At 42.5% G+C, this 17,280-nt stretch overlaps 1 protein-coding gene across 1 annotated transcript in view; it reads left to right on the forward strand.

The window, feature by feature from the left end:
• The window catches only part of LRRC49 (leucine rich repeat containing 49), a 174,897-nt gene that overhangs the window by 22,937 nt on the left and 134,680 nt on the right, over positions 1-17,280 (forward strand). The window contains exons 5-6 of the mRNA XM_075857918.1: positions 11,190-11,301; positions 12,153-12,356. Coding sequence (XP_075714033.1) covers positions 11,190-11,301; positions 12,153-12,356 — 316 coding nt within the window. The remainder of the gene's footprint in view (positions 1-11,189; positions 11,302-12,152; positions 12,357-17,280) is intronic.

Below are 17,280 nucleotides of genomic sequence, written 5' to 3' on the forward strand. Positions count from 1 at the left end.
GTGTGCACATTATGTTAATAGGCCGACTCACCGCAGGATTCTGCACCGAACTTCCTGTAAAGCTGCACCTGTCAAGCCCAGCACACCTTCCCATAAACCTCGGCAGCATACAGTCTAAAACCTGTCAGACTTTGACTAAAATGAGCGCTGTATATAGCAGTGGGTCCATCTAGGTCTCACGGTCAGGTGTTCACATACGTTTGGTCAGATATAGTATATACTAAGCAGTGAGAAAATGTTTTGCTTCAGTAATAAAAGTCTAGCTAAGGAGTTGGAGTTGTAGATAAATATTAATAATTCTATTTTGATGTAAACTAATACGTACACATGCGGCATGACCGCAGTAGAGGCGTCACTCATGGGGCTCAGCACTAGAAAGTAATATATTATATTCTTGAGATTCTTTGAAATCCTTTCAAACGTGGGTTTTCTGTAAATGCCTCACACACACGTATATTTTTTTTATCTACAAAAGAAGCCAGGATTTTTTCTTTCAATTTTGTCTTTACAATTAGAAACTATGCAGCGCATAAACAGTGCTATGCACAAAGGGAACCTGAGAAAGCACATAGAATGGGTTTTGAACTATTACTGCATTTATTTGAGTAGAAAATCACCCATATCCTCTGTGTAATAAAAGTAATGTCACCGTGAAGCGATCTTACCATCAGAAAATGACCCATTGTTTTTATCGCAACCCCTTTCAGCGTAAAAGTTTGGCACGGCGAGCGTTTACTTGCGCAGTGCTGATGGCTTGCCATAGCCAGTTTCTGCAATAGGTTACACCCCCTAAATGAATCCCCACCTACTCTTTAGTATGTGCCTCAAATGTCTATATTTAAAAACCCATTTAACACAGGATTACACCATTGACAATAGATGATGGGGACAGATCACCTCCTCCCTCTCCCTGTACAGAGCACACCCACAATACTCTCTCATAGAAGTCAATAGGTTGTTTTTTTTGACTGGAGTTTTTTTTATGCCTATGTGGCTGCTCCAAAGCAAATATCTAAACTGCTCTTCACAGCTCAAAAGTGCGGATTAGAAATAAAAGAATGTGTGTCATTATATAGTTAGAATCTGTAAAAAATTTTTATAGGTGATACATTCCTTTTAAATATAATGACTGCTTTCAGCAAATACTGGCAACCAAAGTTTTCCTGTAAACAGTTTTTCACATATCTGTGAGTAATTTTGCTGACTCTTTGAAGAAGTACTTTATTACAGACCTTTTTTTTTTTTGTACTTCTTTGAACCATACGAGACACTTCTGCGGAGGAATGTGATTGATAACTAAAATTATAGTTCCATCTCTGGTACCTCCTTCCGAACATTAGTGTTCCCTTACATCAGATCTCACAACAACAGAAGGGGATGCACATTGTATTACTTTCTTTGTTAGAAATATTTAACAGCATCCCTTGACCGCTCCCATCTACAATGTCTGTTTTTTACGGAGGCTACACCATTGCCCATTTGCCTGGAGGAGCGAAAGAGCTTGTTGTTGTTGTTGTTTTTTTTGTCTGTCCTCAGTAGTTAACCCCTTCCCTCTTTGGCCACTTTTGACCTTCCTGACAAAGCCTCATTTTTCAAATCTGACATGTTTCACTTTGTGGTAATAACGTCGGAATGCTTTTACCTATCCAAGCGATTCTGAGATTGTTTTCTCATGACACATTGGACTTTATGTTACTGGCAAAATTTGCTCGATATGTTCAGTATTTAATTGTGAAAAACACCAAAATTTTGCGAAAAATTGCAAAAATTTGCATTTTTCTCAACTTAAATGTATCTGCTTGTAAGACAGGCAGTTATGACACACAAAATTTTCGCTAATTAACATCCCCCATATGTCTACTTTAGATTGGCATCGTTTTTTGAACATCCTTTTATTTTTCTAGGATGTTACAAGGCTTTGAACTTTAGCAGCAATTTCTCACATTTTCAAGAAAATTTCAAAAGGCTATTTTTACAGGGGCTAGTTCAGTTGTGAAGTGACTTTGAGGGCCTTATATATTAGAAACCCCCAAAAAGTCACCCCATTTTAAAAACTTCACCCCTCAAAGTATTCAAAACAGCATTTAGAACATTTCTTAACCCTTTAGACTTTTCACAGGAATTAAAGCAAAGTAGAAGTGAAATTGACAAATGTCATATTTTTTTGCAGAAATAAATTTTTAATCATTTTTTTTTTGTAACACTGGAAGTTTTACCAGAGAAACGCAACTCAATATTTATTGCCCAGGTTCTGCAGTTTTAGGAAATATCCCACATGTGGCCGTAGCGTGCTACTGGACTGCAGCACAGGCCTCAGAAGCAAAGGAGCACCAAGTGAATTTTGGAGCCTTATTTTTATTACAATATATTTTAGGCACCATGTCAGGTTTGAAGGGCTCTTGCGGTGCCAAAACAGTGGAAATCCCCCAAAAGTGACCCCATTTGGGAAACTACACACCTCAAGGAAATGATCTAAAGGAGTAATGAGCATTTTGACTGCGCAGGTTTTTTACAGAAATTATTGGAAGTAGGCCGTGAAAATTAATATCTACATTTTTTCAAAGAAAATGTAGGTTTAGCGATTTTTTTTCTCATTTCCACAAGGACTAAAGGAGAAAACGCACCACCAAATTTGTAAAGCAATTTCTCCCGAGTAAAACAATACCCCACATGTGGTAATAAACGGCTGTTTGGACACACGGCAGGGATTAGACGGGAAAGAGCTCTATTTGGCTTTTGGAGCTCAAATTTAGCAGGAATGGTTTGCGGAGGCCATGTCACATTTCCAAAGCCCCTAAGGGGACAAAACAGTGGAAACCCCCACAAGTGACCCCATTCTTGAAACTACACCCATTGAGGAAATTATCTAGGGGTATAGTGAGCATTTTGACCCCACAGGTTTTTTGCAGGAATTATTGGAAATAGGCCCTGAAAATTAAAATCTACATTTTTTCAAAGAAAATGTAATGACAGGGATAGGGAAACAGACAAGTGAGCCCTAATCTAACCGCCAGTCAGTCCCAGCCTACTTGCAACGACCCGCCCTAGGCGACTGGGTACAATTGGGCGACGGTCCCTACACTCAATAAGTGCACGACGGACAACCAGACAAGGAAACACAGAGCAAAGGGAAACGGGGCAGTTGCCCACGGCAACACCGTGAGCAACAAGAGTAGTAAACGAGCCGAGTCAAACCAGGAGAGTACGAGGTGCCAAACGTAGAGCAGGAGAGTAGTGAACAAGCCGAGTCAAACCGGGAGTGTACGAGGTACCAAACGCAGAGCAGAAGAGTAGTCAGTAAGCCAGGGTCAATACGAAGCAGGGACAAGTAGTTCAAGAAGCTGCAGCAGGGCCAGGAAACCAACAGAGAAGAATCACAAGCAAGGAGGAACAGGAAAGGCAGGTATAAATAGACAGAGGGCGGGAGCTAGCTCCGTCTGGCCAGGCTGTGATAGGCTCTCCCACTCCTAAGCCTGCCATCCTGAGTGGTGGAAGATGGAGTCAGTCTCACAGACATAGAAGCAGGTGCAGACTGATTACCTATGGGCGTGGATACAGAAGCTGTGCCTGGCAGATCCTTAACAGAAAATGTAGGTTTAGCTAATTTTTTCTCATTTCCACAAAGACTGAAGGAGAAAAAGCACCACAAAATTTGTAAAGCAATTTCTCCCGAGTAAAACAATACCCACATGTGGTAATAAACGGCTGTTTGGACACACGGCAGGGCTTAGAATGGAAAGAGCGCTATTTGGCTTTTGGAGATCACATTTAGCAGGAATGATTTGAGGAGGCCATGTCGCATTTGCAAAGCCCCTGAGGGGACAAAACAATGAAAATGCCCAAAAAGTGACTTAATTTAGGAAACTACACCCCTTGAGGAATTCATCTAGGGGTGTAGTAAGCATTTAGACCCCATAGATGTTTCATAGAATTTATTAGAATTGGGCAGTGAAAATAAAAACAATCCTTTTTCTTCAATAAGACGTAGCTTTAGCGCAAAATTTTTCATTTTCTCAACAAATAAAGGAAAAAAAGAACCCAACATTTGTAAAGCAATTTCTCCCGAGTACGGCAATACCCCATATGTGGTCATAAACTGCTGTTTGGGCACACGGCAGGGCTCAGAAGGGAAGGAGCGCCATTTGGAGTGCAGATTTTGCTGGATTGGTTTCTGTGCGCCTGTGGGACCAAAACAGTGGAAACCCCCCATAAGTGACCCCATTTTGGAAACTACACCCTCAATGCATTTACCTAGTGGTGTAGTAAGCATGTTAACCCTGCAGGTGTTTTGTAGAAATTAGTGTGCACTCGATGTTGCAGAGTAAAAATGGGATTTTTTTCATAGATATGCCAATATGTGGTGCCCAGCTTGTGCCACCATAATAAGACAGCTCTCTAATTATTATGCGGTGTTTCCCGGTTTTAGAAACACCCTACATGTGGCACTAATCTTTTGACTGGACGTTCGACCAGGCTCAGGAGTGAAAGAGCACCATGCGAAATTGAGGCCTAATTTGGCGATTTACAAAGTATTGGTTCACAATTGCAGAGGCTCAGATGTGAAATAATAAAAAGAAACCCCTGAGAAGTGACCCCATTTGGAAACTACACCCCTCAAGGCATTTATTAAGGGGTGTAGTGAGCATTTTCACCCCACAGGTCTATTCCATAAATGAATGCGCTGCGGATGGTGCAAATTAAAATTTTATATTTTTCCCTAGATATGCCAATTCAGTGGCAAATATGTCATGCCAAGCTTATGCCACTGGAGACACACACCCCAAAAATTGTTAAAAGGGTTCTCCCGGGTATGGCGATATATGTGGAAGGAAACTGCTGTTTGGGCACGCTGTAGGGTTCAGATGGGAGGGAGCGCCATTTGGCTTTTGGAGAGCGAATTTTGCTTGGTAGTAGATTTGTTTGAGTATTGCTGGTGTTTCCGTTTATAATGTGGGGGTACATGTAAGCCGGGCAGAGTACATCAGGGGCATAGTCAGGTGGTATAATAATGGGGTAAACAATAAAATGATCCATAGATGTGTGTTACGCCGTGACACAATCCTTTCTGTACAGGCCGGTGTTGCTCTGATATATGTCCTTTCTTATCCCCCTTTTGGTCCACACTCCGCACCTTTGCAGTTTGGGGAATTTTGCTGGGAAAGTGTTGTCCTGGTATTATACGGGCACCGTCGCTTCCAGCAGATATGTTTGGGCCCTCCCCTTCCTGGTTCCCTAATTTTAGGTCCTTGATGAATCGCATCTTGAAACAGAAGAAATGTTCCCCTTGGGCACAACTGCATATTTTTTTATTTCCTGACTTATTGGAGCCATAACTAATTTTATTTTTTCATAGACGTAGTGGTATGAGGGCTTTTTTTTGCGGGACAAGCTGTAGTTATTATTGGTACCATTTTGGGGTACCTGCGACTTTTTGATCACCTTTTATCCTATTTTTTGGGAGGCCAGATAAACAAAAAAAATGCAATTCTGGCATAGATTTATTTAGTTTTTTTTATACAGTGTTCACCATGCGTTATAAACTACATGTTCACGTTATTCTGCGAGTCAGTACGATTCCGGCGATACCTAATTTATAGAACTTTTTTATGTTTTACAACTTTTTGCACAATAAAACTACTTTTGTAAAAATAATGTATTTTTTCTGTCGCCAAGTTATAAGAACCATAACTTTTTAATTTTTTTGTCGACGGAGCTGTATGAGGGCTTGTTTTTTGCGAGACGAGCTATAGTTTTTATAGGTACCATTTTTGGATATGTGCGTCTTTTTGATCACTTTTTATTCCTGTATTTGTAGGTCAAAGTCACCAAAAAACAGAAACTCTGGTATAGTTTTTTATGTTTTTTTTTTACGCTGTTCAGGGCGTGCAATAAATAATATAATATTTGGATACCTCAAGTCGTTACGGTCGCGGCGATACCAAATACGTATGGTTTATTTATTTTTTTCTATAATAAAGGACTTGATAAGAGTAAAAAGGGGGATTGTGTTTTATTTTATTACTTGAAACTTTTATGGTTTTCAAACGTTTATTTTTTTCACTTTTTTTTTACACTTTTTTTTACACTTTTTCTCAAGTCCCACTAGGAGACTTGAAGGTCGAGTTGTCAGATTTATTTTTTTCTAATTCATTGCACTACCTATGTAGTGCAATGTATTAGATCTGTCAGTTATTCACTGACAGCAAACCGATTAGGCTTCGCCTCCCGGCGGGGCCTAATCGGCTTCCGTAATGGCAGAGCAGGAGGCCATTGTGTCTCCTGTTGCCATAGCAGCAGTCGCCAGTCCTGATTGCCTGTCAGGGCTGGCGATCTGCTAGTAACCGCTACGATGCAGCAATCTCTTTCGGTTGCTGCATCGAAGGGGTTCATGGCAGGGATCGGAGCTAGCTCCGGTTCCTGCCGTTACAGGTGGATGTCAGCTGTAACATACAGCTGACTTCCACCACTGATGACGCCGGATCAGATCCTGAGCCGGCGCCATCTTGCCGGCGGCTACGGAAACCGATAAGGCTCCGCCGCCGGGCGGATTTTGACCGGCTTCGGTGCTAGGCAGACCGGGAGGCCAGTATTAGGCCTCCGGTTGCCATTGCAGCCACCGGAACCCCGGTAATTTTATTGCTGGGGTTTCCGATGAGCTGCAAACACCTTAAGTGCAGCACTCGCGTTTGAGCGCTGCACTTAAGGGGTTAATGGCGGGGATCGAAGCTAATTTCGGTCCCCGCCGTTACAGCCGGATGTCAGCTGTAAGATACAGCTGAGATCCGGCGATGATGGCACCGGCTCAGCTTCTGAGCCGGTGCCAAACATTTGGCGTATGGATACGGCAATTTGCTGGAAGTCAATGCTTTCCATGGCGTACCCATACGGCAAATGTCGGGAAGGGGTTAAACACCAATTTTTATATTCTGGAGCAAATGCAAAATAAAGAATATGACCGAAGTATGGTTATTAGGATACCAGATATATTTATATTATTTACTGTTTATCAACACATATTTATTAACCCCTTCAGGACACAGCCTGTTGTGGCCTTGTGGACACAGCCTATTTTTTCAAATCTGACGTGTCACTTTATGTGGTAATAACTCCGGAATGCTTTTACCTATCCAAGCGATTCTGAGATTGTTTTCTCGTGACATATTGTACTTTATGTTAGTGAAAAAATTTGGTCGCTAAATTCAATATTTATTTGTGAAAAACTTCAAATTTTAGCAAAAATTTGCAAAAATTAGCATTTTTCTAAATTTAAATGTATTTGCTTGTGAAACAGATAGTAATGCCACACAAAATAGTTACTAGTTAACATTTCCCATATGTCTACTTTATGTTTGCATCATTTTTTTTCATGTACTTTTATTTTTCTAGGACGTTACGAGGCTTAGAACTTTAGCAGCAATTTCTCATATTTTCAATAAAATTTCAAAAGGCTATTTTTTCAGGGACCAGTTCAGTTCTGAAGCGGCTTTGAGGGCCTTATATATTAGAAAGTCCCCATAAATCACCCCATTTTGAAAACTGTACCCCTCAAGGTATTCAAAACCACATTCAGAAAATATTTTAACCCTTTAGGCGTTTCACAGGAATTAAGGCAAAGTAGAGGTGAAATTTACAAATTTCATTTTTTTTTGCCGAAATTCATTTGTAATAAAAAAAAATCTGTAACACAGAAGGTTTTACCAGGGAAACGCAACTCAATATTTATTGCCCAGATTCTGCAGATTTTAGAAATATCCAACATGTGGCCCTAGTGTCCTAATGGACTGAAACACAGGCCTCAGAAGCAAAGGAGCACCTAGTGGATTTTGGGGCCTCCTTTTTTTAGGAATATATTTTAGGCACCATGTCAGGTTTGAGGAGGTCTTGTGGTACCTAAACAGCCGAAACCCCCCAAAGTGACCCCATTTTGGAAACTACACCCCTCAAGGAATTTATCTAGGGGTATAGTTAGCATATTGACCCCACAGTTTTTTTGCAGAATTTAGTGGAATTAGTCTGTGAAGATGAAAATCACCTATTTTTCTGTGGAAACATAGAATTTTTTTCATTTTTACAAGGAATAAAGGAGAAAAAGCCGCCCAACATTTGTAAAGCAATTTCTCCCGATTACGGCAATACCCCATATGTGGTCGTAAACTGATGTTTGGACCCACAGCAGGGCTCAGAAGGGAGGGAGCGCCTTTTGGATTTTGGAGCGCAGATTTTGCTGGATTGGTTTTCAGTGCCATGTCGGGTTTGCAACACCCCGGAGGGACCAAAACAGTGGAAATCCGCCAAAAGTGACCCCATTTTGGAATCTACACCCCTCAAGGAATTTTTCTAGGGGTATAGTGAGCATTTTGGCCCCTCAGGATCTTTTTTAGAGCTAGGGTGACCAAAAAACAGTGATTTTGGCGCTTTAAATTCTTTATTTATTACAGCGTTCACTGTGCGCAATAAATTACGTTTTAATTTATTCTGCCGGTCGGTACGATTACCCCGATACCATATGTGTATAGTTTTTTTAAAGTTTTGCAGCGTTTGCACAATAAAATTAAGTTTCTATAAAATAATTTATTTTCTGGGACACGCTATTCTGAGCCGTAACTTTTTTATTTTTTCGTCAAAAAAGCTGTGGGAGGTCTTGTTTTTTGCGGGACGGGTTGTAGTTTTTATTGGTACCATTTTGGGGTAAATGCGACTTTTTGATCACTTTTTATTCTATATCTTGGGAGGGGTGGTGACCAAAAAATAGCGATGCTGACAGTTTTCCGTTTATTTTGTTTGCGGCGTTTACCGCGCGGAAAAATTAACATTATAGTTTCATAGATTGGGTCGTTACGAACGCGGCGATACCAAATATGTGTACTTTTTTTTAACGTTTTCATTTTTTCCCTATAATAAATGACTTATTATAGGAAAACAAAACCTTTTATTTTTACACTTTTATAAAACATTTTTATTAACTTTTTTTTACTTTTTACACTTTATATTTTTGTTTATTAACTTTTCTTTTACTTTTTACACTTAAATTTTTTGAGCTGCAGCTCTGATCGCTGCTAGAATACATTACACTACCTAGGTAGTGTAATGTATTCCAACTGTCAGTGTGACGTCACAGTCACTCTGACAGTTGGTCTACGAGGATCAGCAGAGGCTGATCCTCATAGGCTGACATACATGGCAGACCAGGGGGCCGTTGTTTGGCCCCCGGGTGCCATCACAAGCATCAGAAGCCCCCACGATTGCATGGGGGCTGCTGATGCGCTACAAACCCGCTACATGCGGAGATCGCAATCAAGCCCCGCATGTAACGGGTTAATTGCCGAAATCAGCGGCGATGAGCCGCTGATCGGCAACACTGGAGAGTGTCAGCTGTCGGGGACAGCTGATCTCCAAGTTCCCGATGCACACTGTCGCCGACAGTGTGCATCGGGAACGGCACAGTGACTTTCTGTCACTCTGACAGGAAGCCTATCAGGACCCCCGTCCATGGCAGCGATTTCGGACGGGGGTCTGCCGATATGTTAGAAACCCCTAAAATTCGGCGATTGCACCCGATCGCCGAATTTAAGGGGTTAATGTGCCGAAATCAGCGGCAAAGGACCGCTGGCCGGCAAGAGGGGAGTGTCAGCTGTCGGCGACAGCTGACCTCCTGGTTCCCGGTGCACACTGTCGCCGACAGTGTGCACCGGGATTAACTCAGTAACTGTACGTCCTCGTGCGGGAAGTAACTTCCCGCAACGACGGACAGTTACGTCCTGGTGCGGATAGGGGTTAAACTTTATTTATTGTAAGCCCTTGTTTACACAGTGCAGATTTGATGCAGATTTTGCAAGCATTTTTTTTAAGCCAAAATCAGAATTAGATACAGGAGAGGAGGCAATTTAAGGCCTTCCTCTATATATTTCTTCTGTTTAGGTTCCGTTCCTGGTTTTGGAGTGAAAAAGGCCTTGAGGCATAAATAAGGGTCCTTTCACACTGGCTCATTCTCTCCGTAACAACGAGTGTTGATCAGCGAGACAGCGTTCTGTGAACGCTCGTTATCCCGATAAATGTTCTGTGTAAAAGGGCCTTAAGTATTCACGATCAAGTATAAATTGCAGAGTTCAAAGAGTAAGGATATGTTCACACGCTTAACAAAAAACGTCTGAAAATACAATTTTACGGCCGTTTTTGGAGCTGTTTTTCTATTGAGTCAATGAAAAACAGCTCAAGAAGTGACATGCACTTCTTTTTACGGGGTGTCTTTATACGCGCCGTGTTTTGAAAATGGGGCGTAAAAAAAGACCCGTCGGAGCAGAACGCCGTAGTTCCCATTGAAATCAATAGGCAGATTTTTGTAGGCGTTCTGCTTCCGATTTTTCAGCCGTTTTTTGGGACATTTACAGCCCGGAAAACGGCTGAAAATAGCCCGTGTGAACATACCCCTAAAGGTTGGAAATCCACGATTTCTCTCATCTGCACTGCTAGAGCAGTAGTGTAGCTGTAAGTGACAGCAATATTCCTGTGTCTGCACAATACCAGCACCACAATGGTACATCATTGTGTGGGAACTCGCTGCCACTGGTGATGCACAGTTATTTGACAGTAGGTTAAAAGAATAAAGCCCCATGCACATGATCGTATTTTTTCTCTCCCGTAAATACTGGCTGTAAATACGGGTCCTTTGTCAGCCCTTTTTAACCCGTATTTACAGCCCCGTGACCATAAATACGGGTCCGTTGTCATCCGTATTCCACCCGTATTTACAGACCCGTAAAAAAAGGGGGCTGGAAATGATGTCACAATCATGTCCAAACTCCTTAAAAGGCTCACATGATTGCTCAGATGCCATTTTCTCTGCTTTTTATTCAAAAATTGAAATCCCCGGACGTTGCCTAGCAACGGAGCGTTGCTAGGCAACGTCAGGGGATTACGGGTCCACACACGTAGCCACCAGTAATTACTGGAGCCCCATAGACTTCTATGGGCCTGCCCGTGCCGTAATTACGGCCTGAAATAGGACGTGTTTTATATTTTTCAACGGCCCAGACACCTTCACTGTACGCAAACGGTAAGGTACACGTGGCAAATAGAAGTCTTTACAGCGCCTTTACGGTATAATTGTTTTCTTTCTTTATACGCCACAATGTTCTTTTTACTGACTGTTGAAACTTGTGTTGTGTTATTTTCACTTTTTTTTGTTTCAGTAAACCATTTTCAACGTTTAAAAACCCTATCAAGATCAGAACTTGGATGTCCTGTTGTGCATCGAACTGCAGAGGAAAAAGCAGTCAGCGCAGATAAACTTAATTTAGAAAGGTAAGTGTAAATGTTTGCAGTAATATTTTGGCCAAACGTATGCTGAACACTATAAAAAATGTTTTACTCTATGCTCTATGCTTATGCCTTTTGTCCAATATGATACAGTCATGATGCTGACCATCTGTTCGGTGGCAAGTTTTCAAACAAGAAACTGGTGAAAAATATTTGCTTGTCTAATTTCCAGTACACATTGAAAAATTAATCCTCAGCTATACTGTCATTTTATGGAAAGTATTACTACACACCTATACATTAAAAAGGTGAAATCCGCAGTGACCATCTGCAACATATCCGCGACAGAATTGGCATGCTGCGGATTAGAATATCTGCAGCATGCTCCTTTTCCTCTACAGGTGAATGGGGTTTTGAAAATCCCATCCACATGTATTGTACTTACATTTTCGGAAGATTTCTGGTTCAGGATTCACACCGCAAATTCACAGCAATTCTACATTTATGTGTGCAATAAGATCTATGCAAAAAAAAGATCAATGCACAATATTATTATTGTGAAGGCAACCGTAATGCTTTGTGAGAGCACTAAATTAGAGGATTAAAATTGAGCTTTATTTTTTAACCCACTGAAAGGCCATGCACCAGAAATTTCTGATGAAGAAATGGCCTGAAATCCACTGCAACCACTTATAACAAAACATATTTCACTCATTGCATTACAAGGGATGAAAGCCATGGCAAATCCAGAAAAACTATGTGTATTTTTGCATGTATGTATGTGTAAATATATATACTTCTTTAAGTAGAATGAAAAATACTTTTCCTTGAAGCTACAAAGTCTTGTATTGATAAGACAGTTTTTTGTTTTGTTTTTATTTTTTGTTTTTTTATAGGCAAAATTTTACAGTCTTCCCTATAATAGAAGGCGAAGAACAACTCCGGCTGTTATATATACAACATAACTTTCTAACAAGAATACAGAATCTTTCAAGTCTTCAACGGTTAATATTTATAGATCTATATGATAACCAGATAGAAGAAATAAGTGGCCTTTCTTCTTTGAGATCTTTGCGTGTGCTTATGCTTGGAAAAAACAGGTATGTGTTTACAACTATTTACTTATAGGGATAACAAGCAGATATACAGTTATATGGATAACAAGCAAATATACTTTGGCTACCAGAAACTGATTTCTAAGCAATTGAAAAAAGGGTTTTCCAGTGATTAAAAATTGATACCCTGGGGGGCGTGGCTAGGCGCGCAACGAGACTGGTCGCATGAAACAGTAGCTCCGTACTGAGCCCATGATTTCTTGATCCTGCTGACATCCTACCTGTTCTATAATATATCCGGATGCTCGCAGGTCGTTCTACTACCCAGAGAGACGGTAATGGGTCCCACACGAGGTCAGTCAGCGGCGGAGAAGCTTCAGGAGTTTGCACGAGGTGAAGGCCAAGATGGCGGGCGCTCGCTGATGCCACAGCGTACACGAGGGGCGGACAAGCCGGCAGCGGCGGGAAGCGCCACTTCTGTGGAGGCTGAACTCACTTTGAAGGAGGTCTCTGACAAACTGCTACTGGCGATCTCGTCTTGCAAAACTTCGCTCACGGGTAAGCTGGAGGAGGTTAAGATCGATATAGGCCTCATAAGGCACGACATGCAAGCCATGAGGGAGCGTATATCTCATGCTGAGGAACGAGTTTCGGGCCTGGAAGATCGGCTTGATCCTATACCCCGAGCCCTATCTGACTTGGAAGAAGCAGCCGAAATATGGAAGCAGAAATCTGATGACCTAGAAAATCGCCTGCGCCGAAATAATATCAGAGTACTGGGATTGCCTGAGAAAGTGGAAGGTCAGGATTCTATTGGCTTTATGGTCAAATGGCTGCATGAGCTGTTCCCTGATGCGGTATTTTCTACAGCTTTCGCGGTGGAGAGAGCTCACAGGGTGCCGGCGCGTCCCTTGCCACCGGGGGCGCCCCCTAGGCCTATGCTGGCACGCTTATTGAATAGCAATGACCGGGACTTGATCCTTCGTCAGGCTCGGAAGAAGCAGGATATTAGATATAATGGAGCTGCAGTGTCGATATTTCCTGACTTCAGCGCGGAGTTACAGAAAAGGCGCGCTACATTCATGTCGGTGAAACGGAGGCTTCGGGATCTACAAATCCCATATTCTATGGCGTACCCTGCTAGGCTGAGAATCGTTGATGGAGATAGGTCACTTTTCTTTGCAACCCCAAAAGATGTCGACGACTGGGTGAGCCGACAGAGACCTCTGCCGCGGAACTAAGATTCTCAGTCGTGCCCTGTGCTGCTGCTATACGGCCGATGGATGTGTGATCTTCTGCGTCCTACTTATACTTATATGTATCCTTGAACTGGTTATTCTCACTGTGTCAAGATGGACGCTGCGCTGCATCACCTGTATTTTGCTTCTCTCTGACATACTCTAGATAATACTCATGGTTTTCTTTTTTTTTTAAAACATATTTTTATTGATTTTCTGAAGGTTTTTCACATAACATAATATGCAATAAACTGTTACAGGAATATAATCACCTGTTGCTGATGGTATGAAAATCACATTCCCACAATGACACTAAGCTCATAATTGTTTACATCATTATGTGACAGTTATTGAAGGTCATTACAAGAATTTCCATAACATTTGGTGAACAGCGTTAACAATGAATATCCCTGAGGAACAATGCATACAAAACTTTTTTAATATAAGTATAAACATGAATAACCTAAACTGGAGCCACATGAAGCTACATTCCTAACCGAGTTGGCCTAAATATCATTTCAAAGTCACAGATATTATGTTCTACGTGTTTTCAACACTCCCAAGGTGCCCTTGAGATCCTCTATCAGGTACCAAGGTGATCCCGTGAATGGATCGATCATTTTGCATACCTCCTCCCCCGAGAAATGCTCTGTTATGAATAGTTTCCATTTCCCAAAAAATTTTGCCCCCTTGTGCATCCTTGTGTTTTAGAACATCTATTCTATCTAAATAGAATAGGTTTTTCATCCCCTGTACAACCTCACTTGATTGCGGGATATCTGGTACTAACCATTTCTGGAGTATGCATCGTTTTGCCACCATCAGTGCCGCATGTGTAATGGGGGGCAAGTGGGTTACTTCTGTGTCGTCTGACCCTCCATCATGCTGGACATGTAAAAAAACTTCCATTGGACCCAGGAGCCCCTTAAATCTGCTTATTTGTTGCATTAAAGATGCCATTTCTTTCCAGAATGGCTGTATTTTGGTGCATGCCCAAAACCCATGGTACATGTCTGTGCGAGGTGATCCACACCTCGGGCATGAAGTCTTTCTATCTTGTTTGGTTATGGAAGGGGGCAGGGTGAACGCATATATGGCATGATGGAGGATTTTTAAATGGGTTTCTCTCCATTTCTCGTTTGTTATATGTTTTCTGAAATCTATCAACCCCATTTCCACATGTTTGGCAATATTAGGCAAGCCAAATAGCTTTTCCCATTTCATAAATGCCTGAGCTGGTGTCACCTTTAATAGTACTGGTTTTAGGGTGTTATACAGTTGCGATATGGACCTGTGGTGTGTGCCTAGGAACCATGAGTCAAACAGGTTGGGGTGGATCTCGTCGGATATGTCCGCCAGTTTCGCTTTGCATGAAGATAATATTTGATAATATTGTAGATGTTGGGGATGTTCGAAGTTGTACTTTGTCTATATTTCCTGTAGGGTCAGCCATCTCCCTTCCTGTTCCTGGAACATGTCTCCCAGAGTCGCTATCCCTCTCTCTCTCCATCTCTGGAGTAGCTGACTATGCCTTCCCGCCAACAAATCTGGATGCTTCCATATAGGCATGTGTTTTGAAATGCGATATGGAAGACCATAATGCTTACGCAATACTTTCCATGTGATAATGGTGTCACGTAGTAGGGCCGATCTCTTAATGTTAGTGGGAAGGGACGCAAAGGCTGTATGCGCTAGAGCCATAAGATCCCATGGTTTTGCTAGCTGCCTTTCTAGGTTAATGTTGGAGTGGCATCCGGTACCCTGTTGCCAGTCCAGCAAGTGCCTGCTCAAGCATGCCAGGTTGTATCCCCGTATGTTAGGGAAGTTAATGCCCCCCTCTTCTTTTCGTAGCATAAGTTTTGCAAGTGCTATTCTCGGTTTTCTTCCCCCCCATATGAATTTAGTGAAGGACGAATTTAGTATGTTGATATCCCCGTGTTTGATAAGTAATGGAATGGTTTGTAAGGGGTATAGTAGTTTTGCAAATCCCGACATTTTGACCAAGGCACACCTTCCCAGGAGTGAAAGGGGCAGTCTGTGCCACCTCAGAAGATCTGCCTGTATGTCCCGTATCAAAGGGGGATAGTTTAGATCATATAGGGAGCTAGGTGCCCGCCCCACCTTGATGCCCAGATACGTGATCTGTGACCGCACTATCTCCACATCTAGAGCATCCAATAGTCGTCCATGTCTACCCTCCTTCGGTCCCAGATCTAGCAGTTGGCACTTCGAATAGTTAATTTTATATCCTGAATATTTCCCAAAGTCACGTAGCGTCTGAAATACCCGTGGAACGTCCCGTGAGGGGTTTGCTAGGAATAAGAGTATGTCATCTGAGAACAGTGTTTCCTTGACCTCCATCTCCCCCACCGAGATGCCTCTGAACACCTCTGAAGACTTCAAATGTCTTGCCAATGGCTCCAATGCCAGATTAAACAGCAATGGAGACAGCGGGCAGCCTTGTCTTGTGCCTTTATATAAGCGGAACGGCTGGGATAAAAACCCTGTGGTGCAGATCCTAGCGTTAGGGGACTTATAAATGTGTCGCAGTAGGTTTCGAAAAGCCCCGGTAATCCCTACTCTGTCCAAAACCGCATCCAGCCACTTCCATCTAACGTTGTCGAATGCTTTTTCAGCATCTAGCAAAAGCAGCGCTGGGCGTTCCCCATGTCCTGGACTGTGCTGCACCCTGTCTAGCACCGCCAATACCGTTCTAATATTGGTGACCGCCGGTCTCCCTTTAATGAACCCCACCTGCTCGGGTGCTATGAGGTATGGCATTATATCCGCCAGTCTATTTGCTATGATTTTAGAGAGAAGTTTCGCATCGACATTTATTAGGGATATAGGTCGGTAAGACCCCGGTAGCAGGGGATCCTTTCCTGGTTTCAACAGAAGTTTGATATAGGACGTGTTTGCCGATGGTGGCAAACCTTCACTACCCAGAGCATTATTAAAGAGCGAAACCAGGGTTTCGGTCACCTGTTCTCTCATGGCTTTGTAAAATTCTCCTGAGAAGCCATCTGGGCCTGGGGCTTTGGAGTTTTTCAGGTTTCTGATGGCCCTATCTACCTCCTCCCTAGTAATCTGCGCATTCAGTATTTGCAGTTGATCTTCCGAGATGGCAGGAAGGGTGGTGCTGTCCAGGAGTGTAGCCTCTAACGGTGAGACAGATTAATCGGAGTACAGCTCCTCGTAGAATCTGGCCAGTATGGAATTTATATGTGAAGGATCGCCCGTGATTTGTCCCGTGTGGTCCCTAAGTTTGGCTATGTGTTGTGCCGGGCGTTGTCCCCTGGCTACATTTGCTAGCAATCTTCCCGCCTTATTTCCAAATCTGTGTATTGTTGCCTCAAACTCGTGATTGCGGGTCATTTCTTTCTGAGAGGTCCACTCATCAAAGTTGTGCTTGGCCTGTATCCAGGCTTGTCTATTGCCCTCCGTTGGTTGGGAGAGGTATGTTGTGTATGCTGACCTCAGCGCACTACTTGCTGCGTTAAATTGTCTTGCTATTTCCCATTTTTTGCTTACAGAGTAAGCGAGAATCCTACCCCTCAATACTGCCTTCGCTGTGTCCCAGAAGAGGGAGGGATTATCTTTGTGCCCGTCGTTCTCGGATGCGTATTCCAACCACCACCCCTGCAGCAGCCTTTTGAATGTATCATCTAGCGCTAGATGAGCCGGAAAGCGCCAAATAAAATCTGACCCTCTCGGGTAAACCTCTTGAAGGG

This window comes from Rhinoderma darwinii, chromosome 3, assembly GCF_050947455.1.
Source record: "Rhinoderma darwinii isolate aRhiDar2 chromosome 3, aRhiDar2.hap1, whole genome shotgun sequence".
NCBI lineage: Eukaryota > Metazoa > Chordata > Amphibia > Anura > Rhinodermatidae > Rhinoderma > Rhinoderma darwinii.